This window comes from Lithobates pipiens, unplaced genomic scaffold (assembly GCF_037356315.1).
Source record: "Lithobates pipiens isolate NorthernLeopardFrog02 unplaced genomic scaffold, aLitPip1_a1.2 Scaffold_23, whole genome shotgun sequence".
Taxonomy (NCBI): Eukaryota; Metazoa; Chordata; class Amphibia; order Anura; family Ranidae; genus Lithobates; species Lithobates pipiens.
Genome location: NW_027507785.1, coordinates 91,467,761 through 91,483,537, shown reverse-complemented (window position 1 = coordinate 91,483,537; position 15,777 = coordinate 91,467,761). Strand labels below are relative to the sequence as shown.

Genomic DNA, 15,777 nt, shown 5'->3' with positions numbered 1-15,777 from the left:
AGTAGGACTGACCTCTTCCTCCACTTCCCCAACAGAGCTCTCCTTCCACTTCCACAAGGGACATGAAATGAGGTCAGTGGCTGGTGAGGGACTGGGTAATATCAGAGCCAGATACACACAAGTTACCTATGCTACAAACATTAGAGCGAGAGCAATAATTCTAGCACTAGACCTCCTCTATAACTCTAAACATGTAACCTGTAAAAAATGTTAAAGAGTTGCCTATGGAGATTTTTAAGTACTGAAGTTTGGCGCAATTCCACAAGTGTGCGCAATTTTAAAGCATGACATGTTAGGTATCTATTTACTCGGCATAACATCATCTTTCTTTACAAAAACAGCAGCTTTTTTTTATTCATGAAAAAGTTGTTTTTTAAGGTAATTTACTATGTTTAAAAAAAACTGTACTCAAGCAGGTGACTTAATGGACAAATTACTGAAGTTTGAAGTTGTAACTTCCAACCAGTAATTTCAGAGTAAATAGATAAATAATAAATTATTATCTTATAACATATAGCATACTAATATATGATTTAGCTTGTACCTTTTCAGCAGCAGATTCTAATTTTCCCTCTTAACTGTGTGACAAAAACATGGGATTGTGGGTAAATCTTATACCCATAAACACAAGTTTCTTCCTTGTAGTCAAGAGGTCTGGGCTGGAAGGGAGCATTTGTCTTTTAGACACATCCCCCTTCTATGACACTGCAGTGAGAGGTGTGCCTCCACTGCAGCATTTTTATTGGACAGCTTGGGCTAATGGTACTTTACCATTGGTCCAAGTCTCCAAGCTGACCATTGAGCTCAGTGCCTCTGACAAGAAGTGAGGAGAGGCACCGTGAGCTCATCCTCTCAGCTGCAGAGTGTGCCAGCTTGTATTTAAACTGGCTGTTCTGTATGTAGCTTCTGACAGGCTGCACAACGAGCCCCATATCTCTGGAGCCATAGGTCGTAGGAGCCTCAACATCTGACCAGTGGTGGGGTAGGACTTCAGCTACCTACCTCCCAAATTTGCTAAGCTACGACCCTCAAAGTCGATTTTTTTTTTATGATCATGGCTCTGCCTCACCTGACTGCCCATCCCTGACTTCCACCAACAGATAGAAGCAGCTACTTACATTGTGTGGACAGTGCAGGCTGCTGTGACCATACTAACATGACTTGGGCAGATCCTCCCTCCCCTCCTCTGCTCCCATAGAGATATACAGGGCAGGGTGGGTTCTGGGCTCAGGGTGGGTTCTGTGCGAATAACTGGGAGAGCTGCTGTACACAATAAGCAGGCATGTTGCGGCTCACAGTACAGTATACCTGCCCCCAGCTCCTAGGATCTAGCAGTAGTGGATCTAGCACATTTGTCAAAATAGGACAGATTCTATATGTGTGCAGTGTGCGGCAGGGCACAGTGTGTCTCGCACACACTTGCACCCACTGGTGCTCAAGGTGATTAGGGTGTGCCCAGGCACAACCAGCACACCACGTGTGCACACCTATGTTATATAACATTTTTTCTCAAAAGAGAAAGCATAATTACAGTTGGAATTTTGTTTGCTCAGCAAAGATTTTCCATCCGCCTTCAAATTTTTTTTCAAAAATGAAGTCAATTTGACCCAAAAAATCATTAGTAAATCGAACCAACATCCTGAAAAGTTTTTGATCTAAATGTTTTTTTAGACAGCTTTAGAGCATAAAGCCCACAGACATGATTGAGAGGTTCAGTTGGACCTCAACTAAATTCCAGATGTGTGACCTAAGCTAACTTGACCATGGAATGGTTCTTGGTGCCAGAAGTGGTCACAGCATCCCAGAAACCGATAATCTCTTGCAATGTGTACAGCAGTTTTATGGAAAAGAACACCATGCTAATGAGAAATGTCAGGGGAGAAAGGCCAAATCACATAACTACTCCTTGCAATGGTGCACAAAAGGCTAACTCTGAATGAACAACACATCAAACTCAGAAGAGGTCACCCAAGTTTTACGCTTTCCTAAGACCAGGAATATAGGCCTACTACAAGGTTCACAGAATCGCATACGCTGAATGAAATCATATTCCAATCAGGATCAGTTTTAGAAAAGACTCACGGTTGTGGAAACAATACCTTTTTTTGTAAGACGTTAATTTTCCTCTCTTTAACTTCAAGCATGTCTTTCATATCTCTGATCTCCCCAGCCAAGGTGCCCTTCTCCTCGGTAAGGTCCTGAAGCTGCTTGGTTTTCTTGTTCAGAAACGATTCCTTCTCTTCCAGTCTCAGCCGTAAAGCATCCACCTGAAGAAAACAAAAAAGAATGAACAGGGTTCTATGTGGGGATAGTTTAAGGCTAATTTCACTTTTTCAGGCAGAATTTTGCTTGTCATATTAAACAAAAGCCTTTATTAATGTCTTTTCTGCCCAAACAATCCCAATGTACATATTTCTCACTGTTCACCTAGTTCATGGCAGCCTTCAATATGCAGCTCTCTGTTCAATAAAAAAAAAAAAAGAAATATCCCATCATGCACTGCTCTACTGAATCACAGAAAAGGGCAAGTTTTACCTCTCTGGACTACACCTCCCTCAATACTATATCACCTGTTTTTTTATTTCCACCAACTTTCCTACTTCTTCCTTTAACCAATTGCCTACAGGGCACTTTCACACCCTTCCTGCCCAGGCAAATTTTCAGCTTTCAGTGCTGTTGCACTTTGAATGTCAATTGCGAAGTCATGCAACACTGTATCCAAATTACATTTTTATCATTTTTTTTTTTTTAGACAGGAAGAGCTTTATTTTTGGTGGTATTTAATCACCATTGGGTTTTTATAATTTTTTTTTGATAAACGAAAAATGACAGAAAATTTTGAAAAAATACCTTTTTCTTATTATAATTATATAATCTGTTATATAATTTTGTAAATACGTAATTTTTCTCCTTTGCTGATGTGTGCTGATGAGGCTGCACTGGCAGCCACTGATAGGCTGTATTTATGGGCACTGATGAGGCGGCACTGATATGCAGCACTGATGGGCACTGTTAGGCAGCACGGAGAGGTGGAAATGATAGGCGGTTCTGATGGGCACTGAAAGATGACACTGATAGGCATCACTGATGAGGAGGCACTGATGAGCCCTGAAATACATCACTGATGGGCACTGAAATGCATCACTGGTGGGCACTGAATGGCATCATTGGTGGCCACTCAAATGCATCACTGGTGGGCACTAGAAGGTATCACTAGTGGGCATTGATTGGCAGCACTGGTGGGCATTGTTGGGGCTGAACTGATAATCAGGACACTGATGATCACTGCCCTGATTGCCAGTGCAGTTGTCCCTGCTGAGGAATTCCCTGTTCACACTGTGATCAGCTGTAATTGGATACAGTTCATCACATGGTAAAGAGCATACATCATAGGCTCTTTACCGTGATCGATGATGCACTGTGGCCAAGAGACACAACCCACCACCGATCCCTGCACGAACCCTCTTCCCCCGGTAAAGAATGGGAGGACATTGTTGGGCTTCCGCCCATCCGGCATTTCACTATGCAGAAATATTCAGCTTTTTTATTGTATGGTGAGCTTTACAGACTTCCAGAAACACGCTTCTCCAGCCTTTAATACCTCAGCTCTGCATCACATAGGCTGGTATGTGATCGCTCAGCTTCTGCACAGCCTGCAAATAAACAATCTATGCAAGAAGAGGATAAGGAACAAAAGGATTCATCAGCATCATCAGAGGACACTGGCTAAGTATTCAGGAAGAACAGTGTTTACTGACAATGACTGTATCAAAAAAGCTTAGAACTACAGGGGTGTGCGTGAGAAATCTTCTTAAAGGCTAAGTTCACTTTTTTTTTTTTTTTTTTTAAATTGCAGCTCCCCTATGCACCAATATAGCATTCATGTACTTTTTTTACAAAAGTATTAAAGCTTTCCAGACACGTACTTTAATGTCCTCCATCCATGTTTCCAAACGTATCTATTGCTTCTGTCTTACGTCCTTACAGACTTTAGGTCATGACACAGGAAGGAATTGACAAGCTGATCTCATTAGCACACACCCTTCATCATCCACCCTCCCACTCCCAGCTGCATGTTTTTTAAATGAAATGTAATCAATCAGTGATCACCCTTCTCACTAAATACACAATCAGATTGATAGTGTATGACCATCTTTTTACAAGTACATTGAAAGGAGTGGACAGAAACACTCAGCTGTCAAGCCCCGTTCACATCTCTGCATAGCGGGAACTTGCAATCCCACATGCGTTTTTTTTTAGCGAGGTGGGGAGGTGTTTTGGAGCATTTTTACTCATCACAGATAAGGCAGCCCATCCACCTGAATGGGCTGCCCTACATGCAGCACAATCTCCCCAAAGAAGCTTCAGAACTTTTTTTTAGAGCGGAGCGGGGTGCATTTTTTACTGCAATTTTTGGCGCAAGGAAATTCACAGATGGGAATGGAGCCTCATTGTTCTTGTGTTACCATACCATTTTCACTTTAACGACCCATTCACATCTAGCATAGTGGGAGTGAACGTTTTGTTGTGTTTTTCCTGTGACATGCATAGGGCAGCCTGTTGATTTATGGGCTGTGTCATATGTGGCTTATGGGACATGTTGGCATTTTGTGGGTTGCGAGTTTTATACTGTGCGTTTTTTAAGCATTTGCCACTTGTTTTTTCTCACAGCAAAATGTGTGTTTGCTTCTGTGTTTTGTGTGCCGTTACCAATTAATAGCATTGAAAGCAAAACTGTTAATTTTAGGTGTATAAAGGTGGCCATACACTATACAATCTGATTGTACAATCTCCTTTAGATTTACATACTTAATGTGATTGTAGCCATATTAGTGCAATTGTGACAGAGAAAATTGAGTACGGTCCATGGTACGTTTTTTATTTGCTCTACCATACAATTTTTCAGGACAAGCTTTCGGGGTATGTCCCCTTCTTCAAGGTCCAAGCAGTACTGCTTGGATCTTGAAGAAGAGGACATACCCTGAAAGCTTGTCCTGAAAAATTGTATGTTAGAGCAAATAAAAAAAGTATCACGGACAGTACTCAATTTTCTCTTTAGATTTACCAAATTTATATAAATTGGAGGAAATAGCTAGCCAATCACTCTATATCCAATCAGACAGGCCCTTGTACTACATAATTAATGGCAGATCTAAAGGAGATTGTACAATCAGATTTATAGTGTATGGCCACCTTTATACACCTAAAATTACTAGTTGCGCTTTCAGTGCCATTAATTGTGAACACCACACCAAACACAGAAGCAAACGCATTTTGCCATGTGAAAAAACGCACAGTAAAAAATATGCAACCCACAAAACGCCAACATGTCTCATAAGCCACATATAGCACAGCCCATTTAAATCAACAGTCTGCCCTGTGTGTGTCACAGAAAAAACTAGACACAAAATGTGCAATCTCACTATGCTAGATGTGAATAGGTCTTGAAAGTGAAATTGGTGTGTTAACACAAGAACAATGAGGCTTCATTCACATCTGTAAATTTTCTTGCATTTTAGAAATGTGCTGCACTCAAAAAAAAGTTCTGAAGCTTTTTTAGGCAATTGCTGCATGCAGACCAGCCCACCCAGCTTTGGAGAGAGTTAAGTGAATACTACATATATACATGCTAAGGTCAAATTTCATGAATGGGGTTTACAACCAATTTAATGGTATATTGGTACACAGGAAAGCTGTACTTTAGAATAAAAAGAAAAAGAAAAGGTGAACCTAGTCTTTAAGATTGTATTGTACATGCCCATACTGACCGATAGGATTTCAACTGTCAATCTCTCTAGTACACATTACAAAATTGAAGACAAACTTAATTGCAGCTAATTAATAATAATTTTCAACCCCAAAGCATTTAACAAGTAAAAGATCCATGTGATACCAAAACTGAACCCACTTCTATGTGTTCTGATGAAAAATCTCTATATAGCTACCATAAAGTACAGAGACCTTACATTTTACACACATGATACATTTATGGTAAATAATTTCTTTTTTTTTTTTAATCCAACAAAGCTTTTTATTGAATATGCATCAACATACATTGACAACAGTACATGTCAGTATAAATCCCACGGAAACACATCCGCCACTGATGATAGTTTTAGAAAACTATTAAATCTTTTAATACAATATTCAAGTCATCTTGAATATTGAATAAACGGGAGAACCAAACAACAGTTAGATTTCCACAATGCACTGAGGCAATACCGTCTCCTCTCAAGTAGTCTGTCAATATTTCCTGCAAAGACAATCTAAACTAGCCAACATTGAGCCTGAATAGCCTAATCACGGTCAAATCCACCAGAGCAAGCCCCGAAACATCCAACCATGGTGCCCATAACCTCTCAAATTTATGTGCCTTTCCCCTTTGTTGGTATGTAAGTTTTTTCATTCTTAATAATCCGACAATAGTCTTAACCCATTCCCTTACAGTAGGGGGGTCCTCTGACTTCCAATGTACCATAATCAGCTTTCGTGCTTGGAACAAGGCTCTAAGGATATCCTCCCTGGTGTGCATTTCCCAAGCATACTCTTCCAGTATACCATTGTAAAAGTAACACTTTTATATATTCTGCTTGATACATTATCATTTGGTCTTCTTATTAAAATACATGTACAAACCTTAAACTCTTTATTCTTTTTCCCAAAAAATCAAGCACGTTTGCAAACATAACATTTCACTTTAATAGTGTCTGTAGATCTCTTTAAACAGGAAAATAGTACATCAAAGAAAGCATCCCATTATTCCTATTGTTATACATGATCCTAGTCCAAAATTGTTGCAGGGCATGAGTCGGGAGAAGACAATTGTTGATTCCCCTGTTAACACTTTTGCACCATGTATTGGCCATCCTTATTTAAAAATTACTGATGTAGCCGACAGTTACCAAATATATCCCCCAATCCATTTATAACCTGCATACTAAAAGATAACTAATTGCTCTATGCAGCACAACAACCAATCTGTTACTAATATAGGTTACACAAAGGAAAGGGGGGCAATTCTTTCAAGCACTTTAAACATAAGGCATGATTAAAAGTAACACGCGTTCTTAGTATCCATATTTGTTAAAGTCATACTAATTATCCTATTCAATTCGTTTTTTTTTTTTTTTAACCCTTTGGCCTGCCTAAGCATAACCTGTTGGATTATATTTGTTTGTCCACAAGTTCTGCTACATAGAAAATATTTGTTCCATGTACTGCATTAATAATGACCAACAGTTTGGAATAAATGGCTCTGTAATATTAGGCTGTATCTGTGTTATACCATAGCAGTTCTGGATATACAGTTAGCCAAAGGCAGATAATCAAATGATCTGCCTGGCTCTGCCCACTATTCCAAAAAACAAAATGAATATCCTCTTATTTTTGGGATATTTGATGTAAAAAGACATGAATACCTTCTGTTCTAAGAAGGCCCCACTGTGCTAATAATCGTATTCAAATTTTGTTCCCCCTGCTAACAGAAGTTGAAGGTGAAAGATCAAGTTTCGGCAAAAAAAGTAGACTATACAGTCCTTTACCAAGGATATATTAGACTTTCACTAAAGTGTTTCACTTGGACCACAAGTATATAAAGCAGGTGTTTTGTACTGGTAATGTCTCGAACGAAGAACTCCTTTACAGTTCACAGGGCTGCAAGTCTACTTCTGCTAATACAGAGGAGGATTCAAATGCTTGTTTTCGCAGTCCTTACCAACTTGCCATGGAAGCTAATTCGATAGCATGGTGGAAACTGTGAATGCCATTTTTGACCCGCCAGGCATACTTAGTTCCTCCCCCCCCTCTCATGCTTCCATGAAAAATGCTGGAGCAGAAGTTATAACGGCATTCATAAAACATGGCTGTAGACTCATTTAGGAAATCGATGTAGGCTTTTGGATTTGAGGCCATATAAACATTTCACATTAAAATGGCTCATTAATTTTCCTTAACGTTAAGAGAAAAAAAATTTCAAAGCTACAGTATATGGCACTAGAAAATAGGAAAAGTGGGGAGACCTTGCTAAAACGACTTCACCGAGTACATTCATGAAATATGTGCTTTCTTTGTACACAAGAAGGCTCTCCCTCTGACTTTTCACTCAACACCACATAATTTTGGAAGCCTGTGCCTTTTTTTTTCGGTATCTGGCGGGCTCAGCTGGTAATAAAAGCTGGCAATCAATTGCAGAAAAGAGTAAAATTAGATCTAAGTACCCTCTCCCCTTGAGAGTAAAATGAAGATCTGTGGATTGCTGTGAATATACTGTATTGGGCCAGTTGTCTTCTTCAAACTATTGAACACCTTAAGCTTCAAGGGGTTAAACTGCATTTAGAATGTGATCTTATTTCCTCTGTGAAATGGAAGGGGGGGTTACGCAGTGACAGCTGCTGAAAGGTGACAGGAATGGACACAGTTACTGTAAATCTTGATTAATCTTAATAAACCCCACACCATATCCAACTGTTTATACACTGCTGCAAACGTAGACTTTGGTTACTGGGTTTCCTAACTTGATACAGTATGTGACATTTGACTAGTCGAAAGGTTTGGAAATGTGTTTTTAATGTAGTGTGCCATAATTTGCAAAATGTTGGATACTTAAAGCTGAAATCCAGGCAAATATAAAATACACACAATAATGTAGGTCTGTAATAAACAGTAGATTCTTGAATGTGCATTTTTTTTTAAATACATGCAGTGAAAGTACGTTAATTTGACTTTGAATTTGGTATTTTCAGGTTCTTTTCAGGCCTCATTTTCAGGCCTCTTTCAGGTTCTGTACAGCACAGCTGGGATGGGGAGCAGCTTAAGTAGCCAATCAAGAGTGTTGCAGTGCATTGAGCATGCTGATAAGAGGAGACAGCAGAGTGACTAAGAGAACAGCTCACCAGTGTGCTCCTTTTCCTTTCATTGTCCAGTCACCGGATGGTAGTGGGGAGGAGACCTGTGAATGAGGTATGACTGTGCTGTGTGGTAGAGCTATGTACATTTTTTGCTGATTAAATTATCTTTTACACTTTTTCTGCTTTTTACATTTCCCCACACTCCTTTTTCTTTTTACTTCTTTCTTGTTTGGCCATCCCGGTCTACTTGCCCCACACATATGATTTGACTTTTGATATCAAGACTCATTGTCCTGATTTAATATTCTTTGCATTGGTTTGGGGTACGCTCCAAAAACAATGTCACATCTTTACCCTTCACTCTACAGTGCTTATTGGATATCAGTTTGACAAAATGTTGATACATGTATTTGGCTTGTTCTCTTTGTACTGGCAATGCGTAATGTTTGATCTATACTAGACATGTGCACATTGAAATATTTCATTTGGGAATTTCGTTTTCGTCTGAAAAATTAATTAATTTAGTTACTCCCGAAATTCGTTTTTATTTATTTTGTTTTTCGTTAAAAAATGCAAATGAATTAAAGTTGAATCTGTCATTGCAGGCTTATGGTGTCTGTCAAAAGTTCAAAGAAGATTAGACGGAGCAGCTAAACTGTATGACTCCGTATAGTTTATCTAATCCGTCGAATCTTCTTAGAACTTTCGACAGACACCATAAGTCAAAGATTTGACGTTTGAATATTTTTCGCTGCTTTGTCGAATCTTTGACGTTCATGTTGAATGTTTATAGTTCAAACAGAAAATGGACTGGTGATAGTGATCACTAATCAGACAGGTAACAAGATAGGGTATATAGAATCTATATAGAATCTCAATCTATAATATAGAATCTATAATAATAAATCCCCCCCCCCCCACAACACAGGCAGCCTCTGAGGCTATCACAACACTAGCAACACTAGTATCACTATCAATTTCACAACACTAACACAATAGCAGCAGATTATTATGAAAAAGTTAAGTTGAACTGTAGCTTGGTTCACTATTGTTCTGCTGCTGTGCTTATGCTTAATTGCTAAATAATTCAGGTTCTCTGACAAACGGACCAGCTAAGATTGACTGTCTTCTGAAATGATTCAGTGTGTGTGTCTCTCACTGCTAGCAATCGTAAGTGAAAGGAAGTTGGCTTTATGTGTATACTTAGTTCTAGCTATTTTACTGCTCCTCCTCTTTGGTTACAATCAGCCAATAACATTCATCATCATCATTTTTATTTTACTTCCCCCACCCAATTCCAGCAGTGATATTTTCTATCTTAGTGAAATCTTTCCTCTCTATGTCGAGTCTTTTCTCTCCATGTCGAATCTTTTCTCTCTATGTAGAATAATCTTGGACTAATAGAGAAAAGGTTAGGCACATTCGACCACAGGTTCGATAGACACAGATTGTCATTGTCAGCATCATGTCGAATCTCCTATCTATATCGAACTATTGTCACAACTAAAACGAAAATAAAGAATTTGTTTCTGTCCGATCTTTCTTTTTTCGGATTCTGCACTTTTGTTATCGTTTGTTAAAACGATAACGAAAATACCTGAAATTTGGATGAAAATGCATTCGGATGAAAACGAATGTCTAATCTATACCACATGCTCAAGTTAATAAATATATTGAATTATAAATGCAAATCCTTTGGCAGGTAAAACACCTCCAAACAACTTTATTGTAGATTATTTATTATCTGAAAAAATGAGCATCCCGAAAAGGAAACAACTCTGATCTGAACTGAAAAAAACATCTAACTAGCTTGCATTCCATTTTTAATGGTTGTTCATGTCCCTCAGGATCAGCATAGCCCCCGAGAAAAAGAGCACTACCTAAAAATGATATGTTCCTTAGACCTGCCTTTGTGAAACTCCAGCCCAACTTTGGTTTTGCTTTGACTAGAATTGGAGAGGGTTTGAAACTTTTTAGAAATACGTCAAATGTTCAGAGAGCATCAGTAATTATTAACATTCCACATTGAGAGTACAAAGAGAACAAGCCAAATACATGGATCAACATTTTGTCAAACTGATATCCAATAAGCCCTGTAGAGCGAAGGGTAGAGATGTGGCATTGTTTCTGGAGCATACCCCAGACCAATGCAAAGAATATTAAATCAGGACAGTGAGTCTTGATGTCAAAAGGCACATCATACGTGTGGAGCAAATAGACCGGGATGGTCAACCAAGTGTTAGCTGACTAATGTGCTATTTTACTTTTATTAATATACTCCTTGGTAATGCCTACAACACTCCTACTTCTCCTCCTTCATACAATTTAAATTCTATAATTCATAAACATATCCACAGAACTTTTAACTTTATTATTTATCCTACTCCTAACCAAATGTGTCTTCCTCTCTTCATCTCCATTACATGGGGGGAGAACAAGGAAATGTGTAGGTTACAGAAGACAGCTTGGAAGGAAGATAACATTGTTTGTGATTTTAGTTCCATTTACAGGAAGTCAAAAAGACACTGTATTTCTGGCAAGGCCAACTGGAATTTTCTGTACTTGCTAAAAATAAAAATGTTCTTAGTCTGAAACATTAAAACAAATGCAGTGACCACATTCAAGGTCTCATGAACACTGGACGTTTAGCCCTGGGGAATGAGACTCTAGCCTTTAAGTGTGAGCAAAAGACACTTTCCAGCCCTGCTGTGGGCAGTTTGTAAACCTCCATGAGAAACTGGCAGCTCCTGCTGCTACATAAGGCTGCATGGTTCACCAAGTGGTACTAATGTTTAGGGCAGTCAGTGTGTGTTCCCGGTAATCCTCCCTGGGCACATACTGCCCTAAACATTAGTACTGTTTGGTTCACCATCCAGCCCCTGCCCGCTGTCGGGCTCTAATAGAGTTTAACATGCTGCTGGCAGCGGGGCTGGATGGTACGACTGTGCCTGCCACACACACCTTAAAGCTGGAGTCTTATATACTGGGGCCAAACACCCAGTGTGCATGAGGCCTAACCTGCAATATGTTACATTTTTGTTCTTGGCTTTAGATATCTTATAGATCATATATCATATATATATATATATATATATATATATATATATATATATATATATATATATATATATCATATAGTCTTGATTCTTAACATCTCTTCCCCTTCACCTAATTTCTAATAATTACCGCTACCAAAATCCTGTTGCTTTTTTTAACCTCTTCCCACCCACCCACTGTACTTAAATGGTGGGGTGGGAGCTTTGTCATTCTAAATCGACATACCAGTACGTCGCTCAGGAAGTTAGCCTGTGCACCACCACAAAGCCACGCAGCAGTGCGATCCTGTGATGACTGTGATCTTTCGGATACAGCCCATCACAGATCGGGATATAGGTGCTGTGATTGGCTCTCCCAATTAACAGTCACAGTGTAAACAGAGACACATGTCTCTGTGTCAGTTTTCCCCACTGAGCTCAGTGAGATTTCAGTGTGGGATGCAGGGGATTTTGCAGCCTGTGCTGAAAGCTCTTGGTGTAAGAGATGATTTTACACAGAGAGCTGTCACAGATCACACAGACTGCAGCCACCCCCACACAGTACACCAGGCACCGCTGTCACCACTGTCCCTGTCCCATGAAAATCTGTCCAAGTGTTCCCATGAACATCTGTACCAGTGTACAAAACATCTGTCACAGTGTCCCATCAACATCTGCAATAGTTCAATAGTGTTCCATTGCAACATCAATATCTGTCAGTGTCTGCCAGTGGACGATCAACATCTGTCAAAGTGTACAAGTGCACAAAAACATCTGTTAGTGTACCAGTGTTCCACCAATAAATAAATATTGCGCTTGTGCGCAATGGCAAACACGCACATTGGTCTCATGGGCATATGTAAACGGTGATCGCACCACACGTGTGAAGTATTGCCACAAATGTCAGAGTGACAGCAATAATTCTAGCACCAGACCTCCTGTGTAACTTTAAACTGGTAACCAATAAAGGCTTATAAAAGTGTCACCTATAGAGATTTTTAAATACAGAAATCTAGCGCCATTTCACAAGTGTGTGCAATTTTAAAGTGTGACTCGTTTGGTCTCTATTTACCTGGTGCAACACCGTATTTTATATTTTACCAAAAATGTGGGTATTCTATTGTCTCTGTGTGCATTGAAATTCATTAAAATGTATTTATGTGTTAGTGTGTAAAATTGTGTTTGAAAAACTGCTGCCTAAATACCGTGTGACATAAATATTTGCAAAACCCACCACCAAGGAGTTCTGAGTAATTTTGTAGCAAAAATACAGATTTTTACTTGTAAATAAAAAGTATCGGCAGAAGGCCTGGTCTTAAAGTGGATAATGCATGAAGTACTCCTTGAATGTTGCACTTCTCTATGTGGCCAGGCTGTGAAAAAGTCTCACACATGTGGTATCACCATACTCAAGAGGAGTAGCAGAATGTGTTTTGGGGTGTAGTTGCAATTATGCCTATGCTGTGTGTGAGATATAACTTGTTAATATGACATTTTCCGAAGAATTGTAGGAAAAAAATTACAACTTCAAAAAACTCACCATGCCTTTTATTAAATAACCTTGAACTTTTCCAAAAAGGGTTCATTGGGGGATATTTGTACTGTCTTGGCATGTTAGGGCCTCAAGAAATGAGACAAGATGTGATTAATTGTCATGATTGGTACCATAGCTTGTAGACGCTATAACTTTCACACAGACCAAAAGTGTAACAGTATACGTTTTGGTCAAAATTTATGAAGAAAAATTACTTATTTGCTAAATATTATAACAAAATCTAAGAAAACACATTTTGTTTCAAAATGGTGGGTCTTTTTCAATTGTAGCGCAAAAAATAAAAAACCCAGTGGTGATTAAATACCACCAAAAGAAAGCTATATTTGTGTAAAAAAAAAAAAAGATAAAAGTGTTGCATGACTAAGTGATTATCATTCAAAGTGTGAGAGCACTGAAAGCTAAAAATTGGCTTGGGCAGGAAGAGGGTGAAGTGCCCAGTACTGAGGTGGTTAAAGTTATCCCTTTTACGTTAATGCAAGATTTTCCAAGCATGGTTCCTATTCATACAGCTTCTATTTTTCATGTTTAAAGATATTTATAGCTAGATTCTATATGTTTTTACTTTTTACAGAATAGCAGTAAAGGTTGGTGCTATATAAGTAAAAAATTAATAAATAATCAAAAATAATGGTTAATGTAGAAAGTTATGGGGTGAAGAATGAAGAGTGTAGCTTTATTTCAGTAAAGGTTGTCTACAGTTCTAAGGTAATAATTAGAAACATAATAATAATACAATAATGTACAGCCACTCTGCCTGTAACAAAAGGCTAATAAAATTCACTCACCTCCACCAAAACTGTATTTGAATCAACAAAAATTTAAATCAGAGCGTGGAACCATCAAAACTTCTAACTACATTAAATTTTTTTCATCTTGTTTTTTGCACAAAAAAAACAACAACTCAAAATTGCTGCAAAGGTGGCTAACTTTGGTGGCCTTGATGACAGGAGTGAAGCACTATTGCAACATGGTATTTCCTTCATTTGCAATCAACTGGAAGGAACTAAAAAGGAACAATTGGCATCTCTAAAAGGATATTAAACCCTTATTTAACTCTACTTTGTGTTTTGTTATATCTGGTTGATACATGCAAATAAAAACTGTTGATCTTGCCTGAAATCTTTTGAGCTGATAACGTGCTGTACTTACTACTGTTATCGGTCAGTATTGTTGCTAGCTATCGCTGTGGACTACAGAACACCTCCTCCCTTTGTTGTGGAGATGAGGTAAGGAGGGAGGGGGTACTCTGAAATCCTGTCCTAGGGTGACAATGCTGCTCCTCCATAGATACAGTATGGTGAGTGAGTGCTGTCATTCTAGGACTGGATGTTACTGGCAGAATCACCAGGTAAAAAAATAAAGGAAACAAAGGCAAAAAAAGGCTTGTTCGCTTTTTACTACTGGCCCTAGACTTCTCTTACTCCACTAAAAAAAAATTATTTCGGATTGTCTTACTGCTGGAGATTTTCTTCCATTTGCTCTATGGTAAAACAATGTCATTGGGAAGGAAAATTTGGGAATATATTTCTGACCAATTCCTGAATAGCAGTAAAGACCCAACAAGGTTATATTTTTTCCCCATCTATCTATAACTAAGAAAAAAATAATTGGTTGGACAAACACTTTCAACTTTATCTCAGGCAACAGAATGGCAAGAATGACTTATACATGTAGCTATATGATCTCCAGGACTTGAACAAGTAGGATTCTACAATAGTTTTTCTTTCCTCTATAAAGGGATACAGGATCAGTAGTATTTCTGAAACAAGTGGGTTATACTGCTGCCTAGTGGAGATTGGACACTATTAAACAAAAGTTAGTCTACCAAATAACCCCCCTCCCCCGCTCCCATCATGCTCCAGTTGTATGGAAAAGCAGTGGTAGGAGTGGATCATAAAGACAGAGAGGTGAGACTGGTGTCCCTTAAGGCTGGGTTCACACTGCTGCGGGGGGAGATCCGGATGTGATTCGCACAGCAAATCACATCCGATCTCCGTAGCACTGCGAGTTCAGCCATACAGATAGTATGGCTGAACTCGCAGCTGTCCCGCAGCAAACTCGCACAGGACCCTTTTTTGGGTCCGCAACGGAATCGGATCGCATGGGGGTTCACACCATGCGATCCGATTCCTGTGCGAGTCGGCAGATCGCACTGCGATATGCCGACGGATCTGGGGGTGTCATTAACATAACATTGACACCCCCAGCCGTCCGCATAGGGCAGTGTGAACTGCCGGCGGGAGGTGAGCGATGCGGGAAAACGCCGCGGATTCGCGGCGTTCCCGCATCGCAATAGTGTGAACCTAGCCTTAAGCTGAACTCTGAACAAAATCTACCATCG

The 15,777-nt window shown here is 39.2% G+C and overlaps 1 protein-coding gene across 5 annotated transcripts in view; it reads right to left on the bottom strand.

The window, feature by feature from the left end:
• ERC2 (ELKS/RAB6-interacting/CAST family member 2) overlaps nucleotides 1-15,777 on the bottom strand; it is a 1,374,577-nt gene that overhangs the window by 957,994 nt on the left and 400,806 nt on the right. For all 5 annotated transcript variants that reach the window (XM_077452044.1, XM_077452047.1, XM_077452045.1 and 2 more), the window contains one exon: nucleotides 2,100-2,267. In XM_077452044.1, the coding sequence (XP_077308170.1) occupies nucleotides 2,100-2,267 (168 nt within the window). The remainder of the gene's footprint in view (nucleotides 1-2,099; nucleotides 2,268-15,777) is intronic.